At 43.4% G+C, this 25,126-nt stretch overlaps 1 protein-coding gene and 1 pseudogene across 2 annotated transcripts in view; both read right to left on the bottom strand.

Annotated features, from left to right (window-relative positions):
• Positions 1-6,836: 6,836 nt before the first annotated feature.
• LOC146766293 (EF-hand and coiled-coil domain-containing protein 1-like) lies at positions 6,837-15,623 on the bottom strand. Its single transcript, XM_085590819.1, has 3 exons — positions 15,525-15,623; positions 14,032-14,101; positions 6,837-12,021 (listed from the first exon to the last, which is right to left on the bottom strand). The coding sequence occupies exons 1-3, from the start codon at positions 15,621-15,623 to the stop codon at positions 11,888-11,890; spliced, it is 303 nt and encodes a 100-aa protein (XP_085446945.1). The 3' UTR covers positions 6,837-11,887.
• Positions 15,624-18,581: 2,958 nt separating this feature from the next.
• LOC110470662 (EF-hand and coiled-coil domain-containing protein 1-like) overlaps positions 18,582-25,126 on the bottom strand; it is a 28,251-nt pseudogene continuing 21,706 nt past the window's right edge. Inside the window, exons 3-4 of the transcript XR_014958206.1 lie at positions 19,974-20,088; positions 18,582-18,711 (exon numbers count right to left, since the gene is read on the bottom strand). The product of XR_014958206.1 is annotated as an EF-hand and coiled-coil domain-containing protein 1-like (transcript). The remainder of the gene's footprint in view (positions 18,712-19,973; positions 20,089-25,126) is intronic.

A 25,126-nucleotide genomic window follows, 5' to 3' on the forward strand; every position in this document is an offset into this window, starting at 1 on the left:
CTAGAGGGAGGATTGGCTGTGGGAGAGATAAAGAAAACTGCCCAAAGAACAGCAGAGAGCTGCCCCAGCTCTGACAGATGGCAAATAGAATACACATCCCCAGCCACATCTTGCATTGTCCATCCTAAGACACTAAACCCTGCTGTTTTCTGCTTTAAGAGTTGGAAATGTAGAAGGCAGGGCCTTGAACTTTATGGCCACACTGAGCAGTTGTTCTTGGGGAGATCAATTAGATATTAATTAGTGTCTGATGTAAAAGACTACATTGGGAAAGCCCAGCTGACAAGTTTATCATGGGAACTCACTGTATAATTTCACTCACTGTCCATTATTGCTAAAATGGTTATTTTTATAATGTCCTTTACAAAGCTGTGGCTTCCTGGGTTTTGAAATAAACCAGTCAGCTCTGGGTATATATCCAGTGAGGAATTACTTTTCCCCAGTGAGAGCAGCTCCAGTCCCATTGCTCCTGCCCCACCCCTCTAACTGTGGGGCCCACGCCTGCAGATGTGCCCAGCTGTTTGCTGTGCAAAGGAACTCCAGGAGAATTTGCCTGGACTCCTGAGCACTCACGGAGAGCACCAGAAAGTCACTGCAGACAGATCTGACCCGTTTTGCAGAATTCCTGCTGCCAGCATTGTTTGGAATGTTTTACCCACAAGGAGATGTCAGAGTACAGAGCTGTCCTGGGCTTGGAAGGACAGCCCTGAGCAGTCTCCAACTCTGCAACCACAGTGTTTGCTGTAGGATGTGAGATAACATTATTGCCAGCCCCCATTTCCAGTTCTAGCATTGCATCCTCAAACCCTGATATTTGCATGTCAAAGCCATGCAGGATATTTAATTTTCTTTCTTTATTTATCAATTCTTCCTTAACCTTGCTCTGAAATTCAACAGGATGAAGAAGAGTTTTCCAGTGCTGTGAATGCAGCTGTGCCTGGAGGGTTTCACTGGGCAGGGACATGCAGGGCAGTTTGAGGTGCTCTGTTTAGGGATGTTTCTGCCATTAAACTCAGTCCAGGCAGCACAGCTCTCTGAGCACAGGTGTGTTTTGCACTGGACTTTTGGAGGAGGTATAAATCTTGTGGCTTTTGCTATTTCACCCACCAGACTGCTGAAATAAGTGCGCATCTGTCTGAAAAGCAAACAAAATTAGCTCTCCCCCACACTTTGATTTTGGCAATACCTCTGCCAAAACAAAAAACCAACCTAAGTTTATCACCAATCTCTTCAGGCAAAAATCTGTGACAAGGGCTCAGTCCCTTTTGCTGTTTTAAACCTTTGATGCTGATGTTCCAAGCCTCAAGCAAGTTCCTTTCAACTCCTTAAATATCTCATATACTATTGTTTTCAAGCTAGAGGTGATTCTTTATGTGTAAGCAGCCAGATAAAAAACAAAGGAAATAAAAGTAATTTCCAGGTCCCGGGGTAAAACTGGAGAAAGGGGGAAGAAAATTGAGCCTGGAAGAGAATAATATCAAACCCAGTGACACAATAACACAGCAGGGCAGACAGTGGGTAAAGATGGAAAACTCTGTTTGATCAGATTGTGCTAGCAGGTGAAATAGAAGCCTGTGCTTACTTCTGTCATCTAAAAATTCTCAGGGATCTTTTTATGGTTCTGTGTTATTTTTTTCATTGAAAACCAGATTATCTGGGTGAGAAATACAAGACCCTTCCCCTACACCTTTTTTCCCCCTGTTAGACTTCGACAATTTTAGCTGTTTCTTGGTGCCTTACATTGTGCCTGGCTGAATTTACCTACTTGGCTCTTCTTTTTTGTACGAGGTACTTAAGAACCACATTCCCAAAGAACACCCACATTGTTGATACTTTTTTTCCAAAGCCATTTTCAGCAAAGTAGCAAAGCAAAGGGGAGGTTTTATCCCTTTTGCTGCTTTGGAGCTGTAGAATATAATTTCTCAAATGCTTCAGCATAGGAATGCTTCTATTAGCATTGACTGGCATCTCTTTCAAAAATTATTCAGAACACTCTTTTCAAAAAGGAAAATTTTCCTGTCTAAAATGAGAAAATCCTACCAGCCCTAATTTGCAGGAAATTCTGCCTGACTCCCTTTCAACTCAAGGTCAGTTTAAGTTCTCTCTGAGTAAGAATATAATAAAAAAAATATAATTATATACACAAGTATATATAACTATTAAATACTGATTGTGTTTCCTTTGGTTAGAAAGGCAAACTAAAGATTTTGAATTCTTTCATTAACCCTGTGGGAAGTTTCTTAGGTTGATTTTAAATTACAGCTTCTCTGCTACTTTTTTTTTTACTATATGTTAATATATAAAAATCTATTCAACTTTCTTTGATCTGAAGTGCTGGATATTTGCATTTATTAAATGAGGTGAAGGTCAGCGTTCTTACTGGGAGACTGCATTTAAAGTACTGAGTTGCAAAAGGGAAATACTAAATATTAGTTTTAAAAAATATTGTAGCATTTCTTATAATTCTGTAGGTATGGAGTTCTTGATGAGAAGGAAAAACCTGTCTAAATAAATTGCATTTCTTTATGGATAGGTACTTTAAAGGATGTTTACTGTGCTTTAACCCTGAAGCACCCCATGTAAACCATAGGTAAGAGAAAATCTAAACCAGACTGGCATTAAGTGAGTGACAGGTAGAAGTATCTAAAATACTTGAAACAATAGGAAGATCATTTTAACCATCTGATTATTTCAGATTTGAGTTGTTTGATCTGCTATAGACAATTTACTTTTTATTCAAAAGCATCTTTAAACTGGTGGGTGCAAAGTTGAGGTGGATGCCGCATTTGTCAGGGTTTCATCCAGGATTTGGCAGCACTGGGTTTCATTCCAGAAAATGCAGTTATTGATGCAGGGTGGAGCAGCTCCAGTGGGGAAGACTGAAGAGAGCCCAGGAGGTGAGCAGTGCAGGGGGCAGGGAACCTGGGATGGGGTGGGAGGCCAGAGTCCAATCCCTCCTCATTCCTGTCCACTCTTGCCCCTCCTGGGTGAGACCCCCACCCTGGGGCGCTGCTTGGGCTGCAGAGCTCCTGGAGCCATTTATAGCAACAAAATCAAGTGCAGTTTGATGAAGCTCACTTTTTTTCTGGCCAAAGTATTTCACTACAGGAAAATTCCTGTTCTGCTTGCCAGGTTTGTCCCTGCTCCAGCTGTGAGGAGGGACTGAAGCATCACCTCCTCTCCTCTGCCCCCCAGGACCTCCCCTGCGGGTCCTTGGGAGGCAGAGCCACAGCCCAGGCTCTGACAAACCCAGCAGTGCTGCTCTTCTCTCTGCTGCTTCAATGGTCTCCATTTCTCCCCTCAATTCAACATAAATAGCTTAAATAGCAAAAATAGCAAGAAAAAAAAGCAAAAATAGAAAAAATATTTACCTGTGTTAGTGAAATGCGGATGAAAAATCAAACTCCTCTAATTCTAATAAAGATTTGTAGGGAACAATATGTTTATTACAGCACTGGACCTATGTGGGGACTGATTGTTTTTTAATGGACATGTGCACCTTTGAGAACTCTCAATTTTTTTTTATTACTCTTAACTAATTTCTATGTGCATAGAATTTCACAATAGGTTCATGTATATTCATTCTGCTGATTTTGTGTTACATTTACAGCTAGTTACACTTGTGCTCAGTTTTTGTCAGAAAGTACAGAAAGAACTCCTGGGTCACTCTGTGCTGTCTGTTCCAAGGTCTGAGGAGTCTTTTTTATCTCTTATCTTTTTAGTGTAGAAATTTGCATTCTTTCTCTTTTGCTAGGGCAATTTTGTTAGTGCTGCAATTACCAGACACTTATGTTAGCAAGCCCAAAGCACATTTCACTTAAATCTAAATGGATTTTACCCTGTTAAATTTTCACTCTGTCTCATTAGTGGGTAAACAGCTACCCACTAACAAAGAATTATTTTATTCCTATTTTTTGGGATGCCAGGTCCAAGGGACAGTGTGGCTGTACTGTCCTGCTCTCACCGTGTCCCCTGGTGCCCCCTGTGCTCCCCCTCTGTGCTGGGCTCAGCCCTCACCCCAGTGTGCACTTCATTGATTTCCCACCTTTCTCAGCCTCCCACTTTCCATAATGATGTGCTCAGCAATCGTTGCCATGTGCAGGATTCATTTCACACTTTGGGAAGAGCAGCCTGGATTCTGGTTAGTGTCAGCACTGTTGAAATGGTGACATCCATTTCTCTGCTATTGTCTGGTAACTCCTATTTTTTTTTCTTCTTCCTATTTTTTTTTTTTTTCTTTTTAAGTTTCTGAACAGAAATAAAATTTCCCCTCCTTATTCAAGCCAGATTTTTTTTTTTTAAATTGCAAACAAATCATATCTTTCTTCACACAAGCTGAGGCAACTTTTAGGGTGTCCTTGCTTTCTGCTGTTCCTGGATTGGGGTGCTCTCAAAGGCCCTGGTCCATGTACACACTGTGCCCTCACAACCTCACTGCTTTAGGTGGGCAGGGATTAATCCCTCTGCCCTGAGGTCATTGCTCTTCTCAGAACTGTGTAAAATACTTCCAAGACTTTTTTTGGGGTTTATTTGGCACCCTTGCACTGTAACATGGTCATAGAGGGGCCATAAAGTAACTAACCAGCATTTCTGTGTCCCTGCCTGCTGTACCTCGTGTGGAAATTTTTATTTAGCAGTAGCTGAACAAGGAGTTATGGGGAAGAAACAAAGAAAAATGTGATTTATATTTGCTCTTTGCTTGTGTGACAATTTATGAATCAGCCATAGCCTAACCTGCAATTCCACTGTCCTTCAGAGATCTCCAACTGTTTATTTTCAGCAGGAGTTAGGACCAGGTCTCCAAAATGTTATCATTCAACAGCAGATGCAGCTTTAAAACTATTTGTGGTGTTTATTTATCTGTGCAGGAATGAAGTGAATCTGCAATGAGGAATTTCCAGAGATTTCATCCAAATTGCTGGAATGAGTTCTTTCCACTTTTAATAGCAGTAGTTATGGACCTATATGCGGATTTTTATCATTAAGTCTGTTTCTGATTATAAGGCAATGTTAAATGTCTTGTAAGATTTGAAAAGCCTTCCTACTTATAGTTTTAGGTTCCCTTTTGCTTAAAAAATAGCAGCAGATTGGCAAGTTGCTGCTTTCTTGAATGAGCAAAGGAATAACGAAAATCAAGGTTTTAAAGGCCTCTGCATTATAAACCAGGTTAGATTCTCATGACATTGTTTTTATTTTCCATCATACAACAGGATTCAGTGGAAGTGGAAGAGTTTAAATGAACTGAAAGAGATGTTTTGTCAAACGTGGAGTTTCTGGTGATTCAGGGATGCAGATTTCTCCTATTTATTCTAGAGAGTTTCTTCTTTTACAGTTCTTGTCAGTAGAATTTCCTTTCCTGTAGACTCTGAATTGCCAAGTATAATTTATTTTAGAGTCTCAGCCCTGCTGTTTTCCTCTCCTCCTGTCCTTTTCAATAGTTTGTGATCTTGGCCATGCCCAGCTCTTGGGAAACTGGGAATTACTTGTGCAGTCAGTGAAATAATGTTGCAGACTAGGTCAGTCTGCTGTGACTTGTAACAATTCCCTTTGATGAAATGGTGGTTTCTGGACGCTGAATTCATTCTTGATTGAGGGAAAAGCAGCAGCAGACTGTAAAGTTTGTAAAAAAGAAAACAAAGGACAGATATAAATAACACTTGTGGCTGCTGGGATGGAGGACTGTGGCCTGCACATATACTACAAGACCTGCAGTATCAATTCAGACTTTAGCTCTTGAGAGCAACTCACTGTGGTTCAAATGATCACCACAGAATAAAAATTTCCAGGTTTATCAATGCAATATGAAAAATTTATCTTTCTTCCCTTTCCAGAGAGTGTCTTGTTAAGACACTTCCTTTGCAGACCTGGACATTCTGATTTAATACTTAAGGTTAGTGTCCACTAACAGTTGCTGTGAAAATTCAACTTCTTTTTCCTGTATCAGTTATTCTTTGGTGTTTTCTGAGCAGAGAAGAGCCACCCTTGTAGTTATTTACCTCTTATGTCCTGAAATATTTCCATATTTCAGGATTTGAAATTCCTCTCCCTTCAATACACTGCTGTTCAGTTCAATAGCTCCTTAAATCTGATTTGGTGACTTGAATTAGATGTTCTGTCAGTTTTATTTCTGTGTGGCTCCAGTCAAATGTGTGAAGGCAGCTCCAGCTGCACCTTCCCTCTTGGTAGCTGCTCTCCAGAGCACAATTAGTGGAGAACACTAATTGCAAACTGTTACATTTCCATTGCAGATGGATGCAGAGGAGCAGGCAGTGGCTTTGCTTCCCTCCTGAATGACTCCAAGTGGAAGAGCAGAGTCTGAGCCTGCCTGGGCTGTTCCTCCCCACCCCATCCCCATCTGGGGAGAGGGTCCCGGTTTGTTTGAGGCATGTTAGGGACAGAAATGTGGAGTTTTTTTCTGCAGTCCTGGTTGCAAGGGGTCGGTGAGGGGCTGCTTTCCCTGCTCTGTGATGGGAAGGTGACCTGGGAATGGTTTCCATGGCAGTGGGATGTGCTCTGTGCTGCCCGTGGCAGGGCAGAAGGAAATGATGTTGAAAACCTGAGCCCATCCGTGAGTGACTTTCAAATGACTCTGAAAAGCTGGGGAGGTTTTTGGGTGCCCATCAGTCCTTGGGTGGAAGAGTCAGGGTGTGTCTGAGCGCTGGGCATGACAGATGTTTGCTCATCAGCAATCAGAGCCTGTTCTGACTTCTGCTGTCCCCTCTGCTGCTGGAGCTGCGGAGCCTGGCAGGAAAGCAGCTCCTCTTGCTGTGTGCTGGCACTGCCTGTGCCATGGACTTGATTCCCACAACCAGCTCAGAAACAAAAAAATCCTCCCATGAGTATTGCATGTTCTTTATTTCAAAATAGCATTTTTTTATTTAAACGGTGTTTTACGTCAAATTGTATCAGCCTCCACGTATTTTCTCTTTTCTTTATGTGTTTTTGGCAACCTCAGGAGGTAGAAAATTTCTCACAAAAGACTAGACCTTGCCTTTGTTAGAGACCATTTTTCCACTTGCAATTGTGAAAAAAAGCCAGTGAGAAGCAATCAGCAAAACCAAGGCTTTCAAACAATGAAACCTTGAAGTACAGAATTATCTCAAACTCTAATACCCAAACCCTCAGCTCTCATGACCTTTCTGCTTTGCAGGGTGCACATGAGTGAAACCATTTGGATACTGATAATTTTTCACTGTCATCCCACAGTCCTTGTTTACTCCTTGACAGAGATAAGTTACCTCAAGCTCTCTGAGGCAGAATCAGAAACCAGTAATTAAGAATGTAATTTGGTTTGTGCACCTCAGGGAACACAAGGATCTCCCTGGGGTTTGACTCCTGTCCACTGAGAACCAGGGGAAGCTGCATGGAGGGAAAAATTTGGGCTGCCCATCCCCTGCAGGGAGGGTGAGGTGGAGTTACACACTGAGTAGGAGCAGTGCTCACAGGAGCAGTACAGGACAATTTGTGGGATGTCGGAATCTGAGGTATTGATGATTCTGAGATTGCAGAAAGTCTCTGTCTCTCAGCCCCGCTGCCAAAGCAGAAGCCATAATTGGTCTGTGCTGGTTTCCAGGTTGTTTATTCTGTTTATCTCTCACATGTTCTGCTGCCCTGCCCAGCTCTGTCCTGCAGGGCAGCGTGTGGGGCTCTGCCCTCAGTGGGATGTGACAAACATTAAATACCAGAAACTCCCTGGGCTGGATTTACAATAACGTGCCAATATCTGTCACCTACGTTGGACAGTGTGTCCCCAGCCTGAACCAACAGAAAAATGCCAACACCACAGTGAGACATGGAGGGCATGAAGAAGGAGAAAAAGGACAAGACACACCCAATTTCCTCCATCTTGTCCCCTTTGAACCCCTCATCTAGAAACCTAAAATTTTACTTTTGCACCCATGCCACACTTAATTATTATTTATATCAAACATTCAGAGCTTGTAATTCATCCTGTAAGATTGCAAACTGTTTTCCATGGACAGAGATCACAGCCAGTGTCTCTGGGGGCTCTGTCCAGGGGGTTCCTGACCCCTGCCAGGGTCCCAGACCTGCCAGGGCAGCCAGAGGGAAGCTCTGGATTCCCACAGTGGGATATTCATGGAATCACAGCACGGTTTGGGTTGGAAGGGACATTTAAAGCTCCCTTCACTCCAGGCCCTGCCATGGCAGGAACACCTTCCACTAGACCAGGTTGTCCAAGCCCAGCCTGGAACACTCCAGAACCTCTCTGGACAATCTGTTCCAGTGCCTCACCACCCTACAGTGAAGAATTTCCTCCCATGATCCCACCTAACCCTACTCTCAGCTTAAAGCCATCCCCCCTTGCCTCTGACCCCACACCTTCATGGAAAGCCCTCTCCAGCCTCCCTGTGAGCCCCCTTGAAGGGGCTCTCAGCTCTCCCCAGAGCCTTCTCTTCACGCAAAGTTAATTCTGCTTTATTTCCTATTATTTATTTCCTATTTTCCTATTACTTACTTATTACTGAACTTAAACCCAAACAGCTGTCTGTGTTCTGTGCTGTAGGTTTTGGCAGAGGTGGGAATTTAAGGAGACCTTTTCCTCCTGATTCTGACACTCTGCTATGGTTTTGGGAGTTTCATTAAACAAAAATTTGGGTGTACTGGCAGGAGTAATAATGGCCATGAATTGGATCTGCTGTCCAGCTGGTGACTGGGTCTACAATGCCAGTTTAGGAATTTTAGAATTCCTGGAAATTCTCCAGACAGAGTCTGAAATTGTTACAGTTCAAAAAAATAGAAGCATTTTAGGAAATAATGTCATTTAAGGAGTGAGTCTCATTTCAGAGAAGTTTGCTGTAATTCAGACACCCCTTCTAAGTGAAGAAGTGAGTGAGCTGCATAAAACAAGGACGTTTTGTTTTGCTAAGCTGAGCTCTTCTATGGGTACCTCAGTCCCGGTTTGGGTGTGATGATTTCAGCCTTGAGGTAATCTAAAAAGTTGAGGGGGCAAAATGAAGTTGAGCTATTTTGGTATGCTGAGGGAAAAAAAAGAGACAGAAAAGTAGAACAGAAACCCAAGACCTCTGAAAATCCCAGTCTTTTGAAAGTAAAGTGTAATTAAGGACATAAGGATTATTTAAATTTAATTTCACACTAGGAAACACACTCTATAGCTTTTGTATTTTGGGGAATTACACATAAAATTATTAAGAATACAAGACAGTGTAAATACTAAAGGATTCAGTGTCTTAAACTCCATGAAATTATAAATCTGAGAGAAGCCCTCCCTGTGGCTGGCAATGCCACACGTCACATGCACACTGTGAAGGTTTAGTGTCACTCTCACACTGAGCAATTCCATTTTATCCCATTTTTATTTTAAAAGTACTCCTTTCTTCCTAATCCCAGCTCCCTCCATCACCATGTAACAGACTAAGGGTGGTATCATGAAAGGGGAGAGTTTGAACTCCAGGGTTCTTTCCTCCCAAAGTTGCACAGATGCACTGAGCCCTTTGGAGCAGCTCTGGCTGGACAAGGCCACTCTGATCTGCTGCAAAAATTCTGTGACTCAGAGTAACATCTCTGATGAGTTCTCACTGCCAAATACTCCAGAGAGAGCTTCATAAATAAATGGGACAATTATTAAATAACTTTACAGATCAGGTGGACTTTAATTTACTAACAGTTAATGCCTCAATTAAACAAAAAAAAATAATGGGAGGAAGAAACTCTCCTTGAAAAATGTCATTTGTGCTAGAAGTGTGAACCCCTCTGAGGTTACCCCAGGGAGAAATTTGCCAAATGGGAATGAGGAGGGCGTTGGGAGGGGAACAGACATTGAGGATGAAGTCAAATCAGGAATTTGGTTTTGTGGGAAAAAAACAAAAACTTTGTGGTGGAGGTCAGGGGAGAAAATATCCAAGCTTCCTTTTAGGGCAAGTTTGTGGGTTTAATAGAAAAATTAATAAACTAAAAGTGCGTTTGTAGGGATCTAAGGAAATGCAAAGTCTATGAGAAATAGACTTCCAGGTTTGGGGGACATGGGAACAGGAAAAAGGGTCCAGATGGTGACAAACCCAAATGCTGCAGGAATGCTGCAGTAAATGAGGTGTGTACCTGCATTAGAATCCTGCTCCTGAACACACAGATCAGGCTCTTTTCATGATTTCCTGGCATTTTCCCTCTTTACACTTCTGCCATATTCCTGAGAATATGGCAAAGTCTGAGAGAGCTGCACACAACAAAACCTGATATTTTATGGGATTTTTAACAAATGAAACCAAGCAGGGATCTGAGTTCTGCTCATTTAAACTTTACCTGTGGCACAACTAGAGGCTATTTCTGTAGGATATAATACTAGCATGTACCTCAGTATATACTCAGTAATAGGATATTATGCTCTGGTATTTTGTTAGTAATATATTTAGCATTAAGAGACAGTTTTCTTTCTTAGAAGGTGAATATTGTTCTATGTATATATGTCCCATCTAATGTATCTTTAAGAAAAAGGTACATTAACAATTTATATCTATTCTTAAAATCTTCCTCTGCTAAACCACAAAAACCCCGAAAAATAGAAAAAAAACCCCCAAAAAAACCAACGAGGTAAAACGCCATTGAACAGAGTTTGTTTCATTGTTTGCATAATACTTTTTTCTCTCTCCTTCAAAATGAAATTAAAATAATACAAATTTTTGTTCCCAATGTGGCTCAAAGGTGCCACAATTTTCAATGGAGGTGCATGTGAGCTACACAGTGTGTTCTGAATGGAAAGGAATGGAAATCTTATTCCCCACCTTGCATTGTGGACCTTATTCCTGTATGCAAACCTTTCTCCTGGGAAAAATTCATACATGTACAGTTGAATGATCTTATTTCATCACTGGCATTATCTCAGGCAGATCATTTCACATTCTTAAAGGATCCACAGTGCATCTTTTCAGTAGCATAAATTCAGCTGGCTCTTTTAGAAATTCTGCCTTTGTTTGGCAGGTGAATGACACAGCAAAAGCACCGTGGAAGAAACCTACTTTTTTTTTTTTTGTTTTTGCCCCAGGAATTATTTTATTGCTGATTAAAACCTTCCATGGCACCACGATTAGGCCCATGTCTTTACATTAATTGGCCTCCATGTGGGGCCTAATTTTGTGTCTCTGCAGCTGCACTGAGGGAAATCAAACTTTAGAATTCACTTTTGCACTGCACGAGTTGTTTGCTAACACAGAAGGACAGCAAAGTGAATTTTCCAGCCCTTCCTTTTCCTGAGAGCCTGGGAACAAGATTGTTTTGGACCTTCTTCAAGCACTTAAATTTAACTTATGTAAAATCTGACTGTTGTCAGGAAAGGCTGCTGCATATTCCTAAGGCATCTCTGTAATTGCATATATAAAATTCAGCAGAGCAATAAAAAATCTAGCTTCAGAGTTAAATAAGGTGAATAATGGAGTGAGAAACACAAAGCCCTTAACACCTGCACTGCTGGCACAGACTTCTGGGTGTGTTTATCATTCAGTTTGTCACCTGTAGGGTGAGGGATAACAAATCCAGGGACAACACAGGCTGCCGTGGCTTTGGAGTAGGGCTTCCACAAAGGCTGCAAACTGTGCCAGCCCCTGCATAGCCAGGGCTGAAATCAGTGTAGCTCAGGTGAGGGTGGTGGGCACAGCTGGGTGCCAGTCCAGTCCCAGTTTGCCAGAGCTGTAAATCCGCGTGGGTCCAGGTGGTTGTGGTGGGCACAGTTTGGTGCCATCCAGCCCCAGGGGCACCCCGAGGCTGGGCTTTGCAGTCCAGGTAAGGCAGGGCTGTGCCCAGCCCGGGGCTGGTGCTCTTCTCTGGGGTCACTCCTCGCTCCAGGCCAGTCCAGGCGTGGCTGAGCTGGACAAATGTCCCCCATTCCTCCATCCAGCTGTCCTGGGGCTGGCTGGGCTCAGCAGGAGATCACCAGGGGGTTGGACAGGGACTGTGGGCTCTGTGCCTGCTCCACGGGCTGCTTGTGCAACAGTTCACAGGCTGCCAGCTCCTGCTGAAGGGTGTCCAGAACTTCAAACAGCTGGGCTTTGCCTTGGGAAAGCAAATTGCAAGCATGAGCATTTGAACAAAGTCAGGAAGTTGCAGTTTCACAATCATAACAGGCTTTTTTCTTCACAGGTGCCTTTTCAAGTGGTTATCATAAAATGTCTAAATTTTGTGACCAAATAATGAATTCCTGCCCATAAAAAACATGAGCATATCTGGGTTCAACTGTCTTCTCTGCTTTCCTCTTGCTTAATTTCCTGCCCACTGAGGTCTCATATACTTGTGTGAACAAAGACTATTGCATATCACCATTGCCAACCCAACCATCACTTTGGCTTGTCAGAGGAGAATGGGAAAGGTTGGGAAAGCTGCTGAATCCTCCCCAAGTGCACAGGCAGTCAGTGGAAAGCAGAGAAGATGAGCTGTGTATGGCAGTGGAGATGCAGAATGCACAGAGAGCAGCACTTGGAGTTTTGGGGAACTGAGCTGTGCTGCTGCTACAAAGGGAGGAATTTCGAGCAGCATCCCTTGGTATTATTGCTGCTGCCAGTAATGAAGGGCTGGGGCTATTTTCAAGCTAAGAACGATTTATTGCTCAGATAAACATCAGTCTCAGAGGCTCTGAGATTCTAGAGGATCAAACATTTGGCCATAGCTCACAGTAGTCACAAGTGCTTTCTTACACAGCAATACAGAACTTTCTAACCCAACAGAGAGTTGCCACAGAATTTATTTTGCTTTTCTAACCCATCACCTTTACTTACTTGTGCTGCACTGAAGATATTTTTGTCCAATGGCTTCTGTCTCACTTGCACACAAATGCTTCTGTTATAACTTCCAAACTCTAGCTCGCTCCACACAACCACACCCCTACACGATAAACCCTTCACCATCTTATCAGTACAGGTTCTCACTTACTTAAGGCATATTCTTGCTTACAACTGTAGAAACACAAGTGTTTGATTTTTCTGCTTAATGTCTGTGTATTGTATTTTTACATCAGCCCAAGCTTCTTCTGAGGCTGCAGATCAAACTCAGTGTCTGTGGAAGTTTCTGTTTCCCTGATTCCCACACCTTGGAGTCCCTGTTCCTGTGCAGGACAATTGGCAGCACCTTCTGGACACTGTGCTTGGATCCAACAGGCTCTTGCTCCCCAGGAGAACATCAAACCCATGGCTCAGCTGTGGTTCCTCTCTGTATTGGTGTCTCCTGGAGCCTACAAAAGTCTGTCTTTGCCCTCTTTTCTCTGCTCCCTCTGCAGCTGAAGAGCACAGCTTGGCTCTGGGCTGCCTGTGCCCTGGATTGCTGGGCACATCTTTGAAACTGCAAACCCCAAAGGGTTCCCATGCTGTTCTCCCTACATCCCTGTAAATAATACTCTCCAAAGATGAGCCCCCAGGCCACATCTGGTCTTTTCTAATCTTGTCTTTGACTGCTGCCTGCCTATTAAAAGCACCTCCAAGACATGTTCATTCCTTGGAGGGAAGTACAAATGCTCTGCTAATAGGAACAAAGTGATCAAAGCAAAGCCCTGGTGCCGTGATCCCTGCACAGCTTCTGCAAAGGCAGCTCTGGACCCTTGGCAAGGGACAGGAGTTTGCAAGTTTGATTTTCACAAAAGGATCACGAAATGCTGTTATCAGAGGAGAGCAGGTTTGAGCTGGCTTCTGTACAGAACTGCTCTGATGGGTAAATCCTGTGCTGCAGAGAGGAACCCAACACACTGGGGTAGCAAACCTGAGAACAGCTGCATTATATACTTGGTCATTTTTCCACTTTCTTGTATCAATGAAACCCTAAAACATTTGTAGGATACTGAATTATCCTCTAAAGGATGAACTTTAATTAAAAATTGACTAAAAAAAGCACCCTGGATGTAGTTTTGATGCATCACAGACTAGAAAGCATCACTTTCTATAGGTATGCTTCTTGCAAACCAGCTCCCTCTCCTCAGCCTCTACCCCAGGATTTGAAATATCCTTTTCCTACCCAATGTTTGTCCCAAAAGGACACTTTTCATGCTTCTTGGTCTTTAGGTGTGATTTCTTTTCTTACCAGGCTGGGGGTCACGGCAGGATTCCAAAGTGCTCAGCAGGATTTTCCCCAAGGCTTGCTTTGATATGTTCTTTAAAAAAACAAAACAACATTATGGCACAAATATGTCCTTCACCAGTTTACAGATATGTAACAGAACCCGTGTGCATTTGGGAACTAAACCAAAATGACACTGAATCTTGATTAACACAAGACTTGATATTTGCTTTATTTTCAAGCATTTTCTCTTACAACCTCCTCAGACAGTTTGTAGGGGGTTGTAATTCCTTAATATGGCTGTGGAAAGAAAAGTAACAATAATTCAGTGGAAAATACAGAATTCTCCAGAGCATGTGCCTAAACAACTGTAGGTGGCAAGGAGGGTAAGCAGAGTAAAAGCTCTTTGAGTCCTCTGCCAGGTCTGTGGGGAATGTGAACTGGACCTGGTGGTGTTATTTTAGGAAGGGTCTTCTCAGACCCAGTTCAAGGACAGAGCAAATGTCCTGTGACAGGGCTGGGTCTGAGATGCAAAAAACATTAGCCAAAGTGAGAGCACTGTAAAAACTATTTAGGATTTGGATGGTCTCTCTCATTGGTGGCTTTACATATGAAATCTGGTGGGACATTACATAACGTGCTTGGGAAAGCAAAATTTTCTAAGTTGCTGTCAAGACACTGGTGTGCTTTCTGGGAGATGCTCTTGCAATCAGTTTAATTAGCACTTAGAGAGCCCTAAGTATCTGCAGGGACAGGTTGTTCTTGCTAAAACTTCCAAGAAGTGGAAGTGGAAGGCAGCAATTCTGGAAGGAAGATGCTGTTACCTCCAGGCAGAGCTGGCCCTGCTCCCTGCACTGGGGCCTCTTCCACCTGCTTGGCTGCCCCAGTGGGGATTGGGGCAGAGTGGGAAGCAGGGTGAGGATTTCACATGGCCTCAGCAGCACAGTGTGGGGTTTTATTAGTCCTGTCAGGATGTGTGTGTGCCTTTGGGCAGTCACTGCTCAGTGGTAGGTTCTGTCTGGAATGAGATATTTCAGACATGAAAGTGAATGTACCTAAACCCACAGGTTCTGATGGGTCTCTTTTGTCTTAGGTAGATCACATCAGGGATTTAGGAGATTCGTGCTGAACTCTCCTGGCAGTTTTACCTCTTTAATACTGACTCAGATTTACATCAGCATGCAGTTAAACAAAAGATCCTGTCTAGAAGGAAAAATACATATTCTGGAATCTTGCTGATTGCTCACTCCTCCCTTTTCCTTGTTTGCTCTCAATTTTGGTTTAGAGGGTAATGAGCTTGAAGATGCAGCTCCAAGGAGACCTCTAGGCTTTTAGAAAGTCAGGCAAAGGGGTCTGAAAGCTTTCTGCAAGCACCAGACAGTTCTGAGGGCACACACCTGTAAAATTCCATCCTGCTGTAAAGGATTTTGTACTTCCTAGAAGGGATGAACATATTCTCAAATTGGAAGGGACTACAAAATCCAGTTTTCAGTCCCAGGACTGCTTTCTCACCATACCAAGTCTCGGAGTTGTTGGAGGAGCTGCAGGACATCCAGGAGCTTCTCTTCCACCAGGGACAGCTGAACCCTCTCTGTCTCCAACATCTGCAGCTCCATCTTCAGCACCTTTCTCCTCCACCTTCTGCTGCAGCTCCCCGAGCCAGGGCCCTTCCATCTGCACAAGACACAGCAAATTGAAGGCACTGGAGCTTTTCCTTTCTTGCCCAAGGACTGCAAAGCTGAGTTTTCCCCCTTTTGTGGTAAATGGGGCTCACTCTGGAAGATTCCCTTGAAGGGATCATTTCTCTAATGTACTACATAAAGTGAGATAATAGGAGTTGTTATGAAATCAGAGCTTTGCTCTTGTGCACAATGGGAATTCATTCATCACTGGGTGCAGGCAGCTCATTCAGAAATTTTAAATATTAAATTTATTATATATTTTATACTTAAATACTAGCATTACTGTCAGCTTTCTCCCCTTTTGCATTCCCATTGTTCTCTATAGAGCAAAGGTAAGTTGTGTGCCCTCACCACAATCATCTCTCTGTCTTGCAGCTCCTACCTAGCAATCATCTGTACACTCAGCAAGGCAGGAGGATGTGTCTGTCCCTGGTGCAGTGGGAACCAGGTGAGGAGCACCAAGAGCAACAACCTTTCCACTGGTTTCTCCTTGCTTTTCTCCAGATGTTAGGATGAACTTCTCATTTGACTCTCCATGGCAGTTCATAAACTAATTGCCTTTTTAATTAAGCTGGCAGCTTGCATGCCAGCTCGTATAGAAAATAATTGGCATTTCTTTGTAACACTGCACTTGGCAGCACAACACTTTATTTTTAGACTTCACTCATGTTCTCCCCACCTATCATCCCCAGGTCACCACTCTGTCTTCAGGAGGAGCTATTTTTAAGTGTTTGCCTGTTGGAAAGTAGAACTTTCTAGACATGACAAATCTCAGAACTCTCTCAAACTGCTTTTACAAGCCTCAGACTGCAGTAGTTATTAATCAGTATTTGAGAGTGCTGCCCTTCAGTTGCCTGCTGAGTCTCTTGCTTGTTAGCCTTGCTGTTATTTGTCTGATTTTCCACACTGAGCAGGTACAAACAGAAGCATATACAGCCATGTATAAAGCACTTCTGTCAGCCTCAGAGGTGGTGGTGGTGGTTTATTTATTAAGCAATGTATTTATTTGCAAGGTGCTCCAGAGGGAGCATTTCTCAGTCTTCCTATTTGCTTTCTGTTGACTACAAGGAGAGTTACCTTTTTGACCTTTTTGATTTTACTACTTGTCTGTTTTGTAGCAGCAAATTCCTCCCCTATAACTTCTGGCTAATATAAGAGGGCTTAAGAATAAATCTCCTAACAGGTTCAAAATGATTCATCCTACTGCTATTTAATTCATGTCACAGTGAGTTGGCACTATGTCTCTTCTTCTTCTCCTTGATTGCCTCTAAATCAAGAGTAACAGATTCTATTTTTCTTCTGGAATTTTGTATTAATCTGTTGATAATAGTGCTTTTCCAGACAAGCTGCACAGAACTAATATCCATCAGCAGAGATGAAAAAGAGGGCAGTATGATGCTGCAAAAGAGGATGAGCACCTCAGAATGGGGTAAAAAAGGAAAAGAAAACTGGCACTATCTGCAGGTATTTTTTTTTCTGTAGACTTGATGCTAAGCAGTAGAGAAGGAGCTTTCATTCCTCTAAAGAATATTGCAAGGATAAATTGCCATTGAATACTGCAAATTGTGTAAGGCATAAACATGATTTTATTCTGGTTTAACTTAATCAAGGGAGAAAATTATATGAAACAGTGTTAAAACACAAAGGATGGCAACATGTAAAGAAGCGGAATACTTTATTTACCCTTATGTTAAATATTTCACTAATTCACATAATCCTAACAGAACTACTGAAAGCTTTCTGCTTTAAATATGGGGTATAAAATATTCAACAAGCACAGGAGAAAGCAGACCACGGCAATGCACTATTTTTGTTTCATTAGAAAGATTTCTAGCACTTCTGTGCCCATCAGGGACTAAAGTCTGCAGAATTTAAATAGTTAAATAGAGCTCACACAGGACTGCTGGGACACAGCACTGGGGGTTTAAATAATGTGGTTATAACCCCTGCTCAAGGGGAGTTGGACATGCTGCTAACCTGAGACCTAATTTTATTCATATTTTATTATATTATTGATATATTATATTATATTTATATATTATATTTATGACACAAATATGTCAGTCTAAGCCCAAGAAAAGGACAGAGTGAATGAGATAATTTACTCCAAAACAGGGAGTCTCAGCCAGCCTGAGGGATTTATTGAAAAGTTATTATGCTCCCAGAGGTGTTGGATGCCTTTGGATATGGGAAGTGCTTCATCCACAGCTGGAGAACCTCAGTAAATCAAGGACAGTATTTGAAGGGCCTGGGGTACATCTCAACCTCAAAAGGCAGTTTTGGGTAGGAACCAGAGTAGAAATGCAAGTGCTGGAGGAAAGCAGGAGATGTCTGAGATGACAAACTACAGCACAACAACAAACATTGGCAACAGAGAGCAAAATGGCCAGAATAAAATACTGACACACATAGATGCAGCTCCCCAAAGATGCATAAACAACTCTTTCACTCTCTGCTTGGCACCTGTTACCTCTTCCATGCTTATTTCCAGTTTTTTCTCCTGGTGGCCCTTGAGTTCTGGCTGCTCTGTGAGGGGGGAGATTCTCCCTGAGAGCTCCACAGGGTCCTTCCCGTCAGTGCTGGTGGTCTCCAGGTAGGACAGCAGCTTTCTCCACGTCTTTTCATCACATCTACACACATCATTAAGAGAAAAGAGTTAGTGAGACCTCACAATAGAGATCTGCGTTTGCAAGAGCCAGTTTTCCTGTGGAACTCTTGGCAGCAGGGGTCACAAATGAGTGTCTGACACTAATTAGGGCTGGGTGGGAGTCTCCAGCAGGCTGCTCCCCACATGCCACACAGGATGGCCAAAAGCCTTCTGACTGCAGCCACAGGTTGTGAAACGATCTTTGCAAAGGGCTCAAATGGCATTAATTAACGTATTTAACTTACCCACTGCCACAGCAAGGGAGCTTGGCCAGGATCTTCTTCACGTGGCCCAGCTGGGGAGCCCCTGCCCACTTCTCCTCCTCCTCATCCGAGGCAGCCTGGCCCTCCACGGAGCGGAAGAGCTGCTCCTCTGCTGGGAGACAGGGAGCCCTCAGCAGCACCCCAACAACCCAGCTACACCCCCAGTCTGAGCCAGAACCAAGCGAGAGCCTAAACCCCCAGAGAAACCCCAGGCAGGGTCCCCCAGCATCCCTGGGAAGGGGCTGAGGCAGCTGCAGCCCAGATCCCTATTTTAAGAGTCTTGAACATTTCAGTGCTCTCTTGTGGGTAACCTGGAGCTGTTTCACCTCAGCTCTCTTCTTTCGTCGAGTTACTCTGAGGTAAGTGTGGTAAGTGTGAAGGATCAGTTGTGGGGGGCAATTACTGTTCAAGGACACAATTTTTTTACTTGTTCATCTCTCTAAGTTAGTTTTTCTGCCTAACCAATCTTATTGTACTCAATGGAACATTTTCCCCTGTTTTAGAATCTATGAGCCCATTATTTATTTGTATGAAAACATTTTCCTAAAAAGTTGCTTGTTCTTGAAATACAGGTAGTGTAATTCTATGTGGAAGCTCTGAGCTGGCAAAGTGTGTGATTTGATAGAGACATTTGTAAGAGGAGGTTTGCTTTCTAAGTCTAACCAGATGAAGAACATGCTACAATGTTAATTGTATTTACATGTCACTATTTTTAACATTCCCAAGCAGCTGCTTGCCAGCTTCACTCAACACACACCTAAAATCCAATTTTATGTCACAACAAAGAGCTCTCCAGCCTGCAGTAAAGGTGCCTTGTAACTCAGAGTTATTGTCACATAAATGCTTTTGTGGTCTTTGAACTGGATGTGCCCAAAAAACCAAATCACTGCAGGAAAGCCAAAGTGTGCAATGTTATGGCAGCTGTTTGTGTTACATGTGCTAAACAGTTTGGGCTTGTCCAGAGCCACTGGAGCAGCCAGGATGTTTCCAAGGAGCGTGACTGTACAGAATATTAAATGCAAATGGTTTCCTTGGAAATTATTTTCACTGAGGTTCTGCATTTTTATTTACAAAGAAATTAAATATTTATACTTTTTAAGCGAGGGAAAAAAGTTTTGGTGGGATGACTCATGTGGAAAAAAGCAGTTTGAAATCATAGCTGTAAGTGATAAGTTCAGTCTCTCATTAAACACAGAATCATGTGGGGAGAGAGGAGTGGAAATGAGGTTTTGCGTCGGTCTGGGATTACAAGACTCTCTAGGACTGGTTTGTGCTACGGTGATTTAACCTCTCTGGCAGTTTTGCTGCTGCTGGCACTAGGGATGAGAGAGGCAAGGCAGTGCTTGGGGCTGGCTTTGGGGCTGGGGTGGGTACCGTGGTCGGTGGTGCCCGGCGGTGCCACGGACACTCCGCGGGTGCCCGCGGGCACGGCTGCTCCCTCCTGCTGCTGCTGCTCTGCTGGGCAAGCTGGCATCGCTCCAGTTCTGACCTGCAAAACAGGCCAGAGTGTCGTAGTCAAGACGGAGACAATGCAAAGCAACACGCTCCATTTCCAGAAGGCTTCAGAGCCTGTTTTTATTCTAGCATGCATGCTTTTTCTACATTCTGACAAAGCACATAAGTTTACACTTGACTCACTGGTCACAAGAGACAAGCAAAGTACTTATTGGAATAAGGCAGTTGCAGGTTTCTCTTATTCATCCTTCTTTCTTTCTTGGTTTCTATGTCAATGCCCTTGGTAGAAAATTCTTTCAGGGATAAACATGGATCTTCTTATCAAACTTCTCTCTGGCTCTCAGAATTTGTTGTAAAACCTCTTCCATGCCAGAGTGAGGTTGGCATGCAGGAAATTCAGAAAACCAAGATGTGCCCAGCATGGCTTTGGTGGGATGCAGCTGCTGGGACTTCCTGAAGAATGGGACCATCAGCCCCAAGGGCTGCCTGAGGTGACTTCCCTGACAACCAAAGGAAGGTAGATTTCAGCTGTCCTTTGATAAGAAGAGCTGAGCAGTGCCTGTAACTTGTAGGTCAGGTCTAAGACCTCTAGGAAACATCTATGGAGTAGTCACTGTGGCCACAGGTACCTGCACCCAGTCCCGTGGGTGCAGGTATGTCAGGGAGTTGGATCCATGTCTTGTGAGCACTGGGATGAAGCAGAGTCAGAGCCTGAGCAGTGAAAAAGAATGATCCACGAATGGTGGCACACCTGGAAATCAGGGACTTGCAGGTGAGAAGCATCTCAGAATGGTGTCATCATTGCTGATAGACTCCTTTGGGATTGTCTTAGAGGTCAATTAGAGGACATCACACTTACATGTTTTAAAGGAATGGCTTTCATGGGATGTCATATAGATCAAATAATGTAACCAAGGAATAGGAATCCTCAAAGGTGCCAAATTCCCTCTAAATTCTTCCATAGGTTAGTTTTGATCCAGCAAATATTGAGTATTTCCTTTATTTTAACACATTAAATAGCAAAAATGAGAGCTAAACCACTCAGCAGGTGGGTCCTGCTGGCACAAGTTGTATAACATGAGCTTTCTGTACAAATCTTGTGCTTCCTGCCAGTACATCCAGCTGCAGCTGGGAGGGGACTTTGGCTGCAGGGACAGAGCAGCTGAGGCCACGCTGGTCACCGGAACTGCAGAACTTTTGTTTAACTCAGCTGCTGCTGAGGAGCCACACCATTGGTACTTCCCTTTTTGCCTGTGAAACTGTAAGGAGTAAACAAGACCATGAATTTAACAACAGAAGTCAATATTTGAAAACATCTGTAGGGGAGAAGCTGAGCTAAACCTTGCTGAGAAGCCAGCACTTGCTTTGCCCCCTTGAGTAGAGCTGACTGCATTAAAAACTAATGACTTTCTTCATCTGCAATTTATGGCATTATTCAGCTCAGCAATAACTGGATTTCCTGTAAAGCCAAGGTAAACATCAATCCCAGGAAGGAGCCTGGACAGTCATCAGTTCTGGAAAAAATAATTCTGGAGTTATGCACAAATAAAATGCACTGTAAAGCCTGGATATTCAGAGTGGGGGCTCTGAGAAGCATCACAGAGCTTCAGAGTTCTGGACAGCAACTGGGGGACATTCCCTTCCCACGGATACTGCATTTTGCTTTCCTGCAATGTGCTGATTTTGTGGTACTCTACAGGAATCCTTTACAATTTCTTGACCACTGTAGTTGGTGTCTGAGCAGATTGTTCTCAATTTTGAGCTGCAGTATAAATTAAGATTGATGGTGTTTCAGATTCTAGAGTTAGTTCACATAACCCAGATGCCGGTATTTCAGTGAATATTTATTGCAGCGACTAAAGTTTTAATTTTCAAGAATTTTCAAGTATCATGGAAATCTTTTCCAGCAGGTGTGGGTGAAAGGGACTTGGAAGAGCTGGAAGCAGCAATCTTCACTGCTTCTCAAACACGGGTTTAATTCTTTCCTCACTGCTATTCATACAGCATCAAATGGGTCTCCATAAATGAGAAGCAGAGTGAATAAACAGCACATTTGTTTGGGGAAAAGATCAGAGGGGGAAGTGGCGCTGGAGGTGCCTGGGAAGGTTTGTGTGGGGTGAGCGTGGCAAGGCTTCCATGGAGACGGGGAAACAGCCCCCATTCATCCCAGAGCCTTTGTCCCCAGCATTATGGGCAGCAGCAGCACTGAAGAGGGAAGAGTTTGCAAAGTACTGGACCTTGAAGTAATGTCCATGACTAATTGGCTTTTAATTGGCTCTGCTGTATTGTTATGGAAACACGGAGCTGCAGGAAAACCCACCTGCTTCTGGTGCTGAGCAAATCTTGGGCTTCAACAATTTCTGACTGATCAGAAAATAACTCTGAGGAATTATTAACTTGTCATTCACAGACCTTTAACTCGTCTCTTTTAGAGACTTCCTTGGAGCAGATCAAACAGCTGTGTGTATACATTGTCCTGAGTGTAGTTATACTGAGAGCTACACTTTATTTTCAAAGTGTTGGACTTGTGGTTTTTAACCAAAATGAGGTGTGATTTTTATTTTCATACTATTTTTCCTAAGCTGTCAGAGTTCAGGGAACTCAGAATGGTTTCAGATTTGGCTTATTCCCCGTGGGAATTAGAGACTTCGGGTGTGCACATTTCGGAATTATTTATGACTTTTCATTTACAGTTGAGATTTTGTTTTCACGCTGGAGGTGAATGTCTGTGTGGGTTTTCTGAATTCATCTGTCTCTGGTTGGTGCTTTGAGCTCCTCTCCAGCAGAAATCCTATGAATGAACTTTCTGTGATCAATCCAGATGCTTCATCTCAGCTTTTAAATAGCTTGATCTGTCAGGCATTAAAGATAAATGTTTAAAAGCATGACTTTTTAGTGGCTATAATAAAGATCACTAAATATCCTGGCTTTATATGGGCAATTAAAAAGTATAGTTATAACTTCAACTATAATAGTTGCAGTTAAGGGAGTTTTCCTGTTCTCAGCTGATGATTTTCATTTTCTTGCCAAAATCACCAGCCTCTAGAAAAAAAATCATTGAAGTGATGTCCATGTGTTTTCTTGCAAACCTTTCCATCTCCCTGCATGCTGGATATGAGCAAGCAATTGTGGAATGGTGCTGTCACACACAGCAGGACTGTGCCTTCCTGTCCTTCTTGTGGTGACTTTGAGCACTTTGGAGACAGCCCCAAACATTGTGCACACATTATGAAATGACATTGTTTGAGGTCTGCTTTTATCCCAGTCCACAAGGGATAGCAACAGGGGCATGTGGGAGCAAACACAGCCTCGCCCCCACACGCCCGTGCCAGAATTGCCTGGATACATTCTGCTTGTCCTTGCTGCTTTTCAAATGCACATTTTGATTTCTGTCTCTCCTGGTGTCCTGACTTGGATTTTACAGAAAGATGCTTGAAAGCCTGCTATAAAAAAAAAAATGAATAACTAAAATCCTGTGGTGTTCTGAGCACTGACAGCTCTAAGCAAGGCACTTGACATAAATCATCGAAGCCAGAGGAAGCAAAGCAGTGCTCCAGTGGATCATTTCCTTCTGCCATTGCTTGTGTAACAGCCCTTGCCTTCGTGTGTTCCTTCACATAGACGTGTGCAGCTTAATCCCCAGGAATCCTTCCCTTATCTCCTGGGTGCTGCAGTGCATGGCAGTAAAAATCAAATGTCCAGGGAGCCTTTCAGTGTCTTCAGAAGTGTCCTTGCTAAAAGACTACTTAACAGCTGGGTGAAGATCCTACAGAATTCCACTCTGAAAGCTTAAAAATGTGCCAGAGCTCTTTTTGATGTCTGTAAAACTGCAGCTATCCCTGAGTGTGGTACAGACTGAGAGCTCCTACTTACTGGCACGTAAATTCCTTCATGATTTATTTCAGCACCTCCCAGACTCAGAGCCTGGTGGATCTGGAGTGACAGGAGGGAAAGATGGCTCATTTAACAGCAAACACTGTGCCTTCAACCGGCTCTGAGTTATTTCTGACCAGCTCTTCCTAAGCATTTGGGAAAATCCGACAGGAATGTGTGAGGGAGGGGCTGCGAGCATCAGTTCTGCATCCCAGATGGGGATTTCTTAGGAGCTGTGCAAAGGGGTTTTGGTGCCTGCAGGTTCCCCAGGAGAGCTGTGCTGGGGCTTTGTCCGTGCAGAGGGAAAAGGAGGCACTGGGAGAGCTGAGCTGAGGTGTCAGAGACAGCAGCTGCCTGCTGGGGCCGTGGGGAAGGCGCAGCTTCCACTCTTCAGATCCTGCATCAGGAAGCAACAACAATTACCTCACCCTGCTTGCTGCTTTGCAAAAACATCCTCAGAGCTTCAGAGTGCTGTTCTCCAACAGAGACTCTGAAATTCTGCATGTTCCTTCAATCCCAGCTCCATGCCTGCTAGCTTGATACCTTTTGAAAGTTTCCTGACAGCAGCCTGTCCTCTGCCTCCTTGAGGTACTGTTCTGGTAGGTGACTGAAAAGTAACTCCTGAATTGATTCACAGAACTCAGAATGTTCTGAGTTGAAAGGAACTCACAAGGCTCAATCTTAACTGAATGGCCCATGGTTGGATCAAATCCACAATCCTGGTATTATTCACGCCATGCTATGACGAACTGAGCCAATCTCAGGGTCAATTATTTTCCTTTGCAAATGTTTATAACCTATTTGCCAGTTCCTAAAGAGCAGAAGATGCTGCCTAGTCATTCTGCATTTATTAGGATCCCGTGCTTTGGCAGCAATTATAGCAGCTTCTATTTGTCTTTTGTTGGTGATATGGTTGATTAAGAAATGTTACTGGGAGGTCAAAAAGCCACTGAAAGGAGTGTAACGTGACCATTTTAGTTGCTCCCTGGGTGTAAGAACTGATTTCTGCCAGTGTTCAACACTGTCTCATTTCCCTTCTCCATGGCTGGAGCTCTGCTTTTCTCAGCAGCACCTCCCATTTCTTTGATGAACCCCAGTCCAAGCAGGTTTGCATTGCATTCATCACCAGATTCACTTAGATCTAGGTTTAAAATTACATAGACTCTTTCCTAGCAGAACACTTAAGCAGGTGCTTAATT

The sequence above is a fragment of the Lonchura striata genome, chromosome 12, assembly GCF_050655825.1.
Source record: "Lonchura striata isolate lonStrDom1 chromosome 12, ASM5065582v1, whole genome shotgun sequence".
Lineage (NCBI taxonomy): Eukaryota > Metazoa > Chordata > Aves > Passeriformes > Estrildidae > Lonchura > Lonchura striata.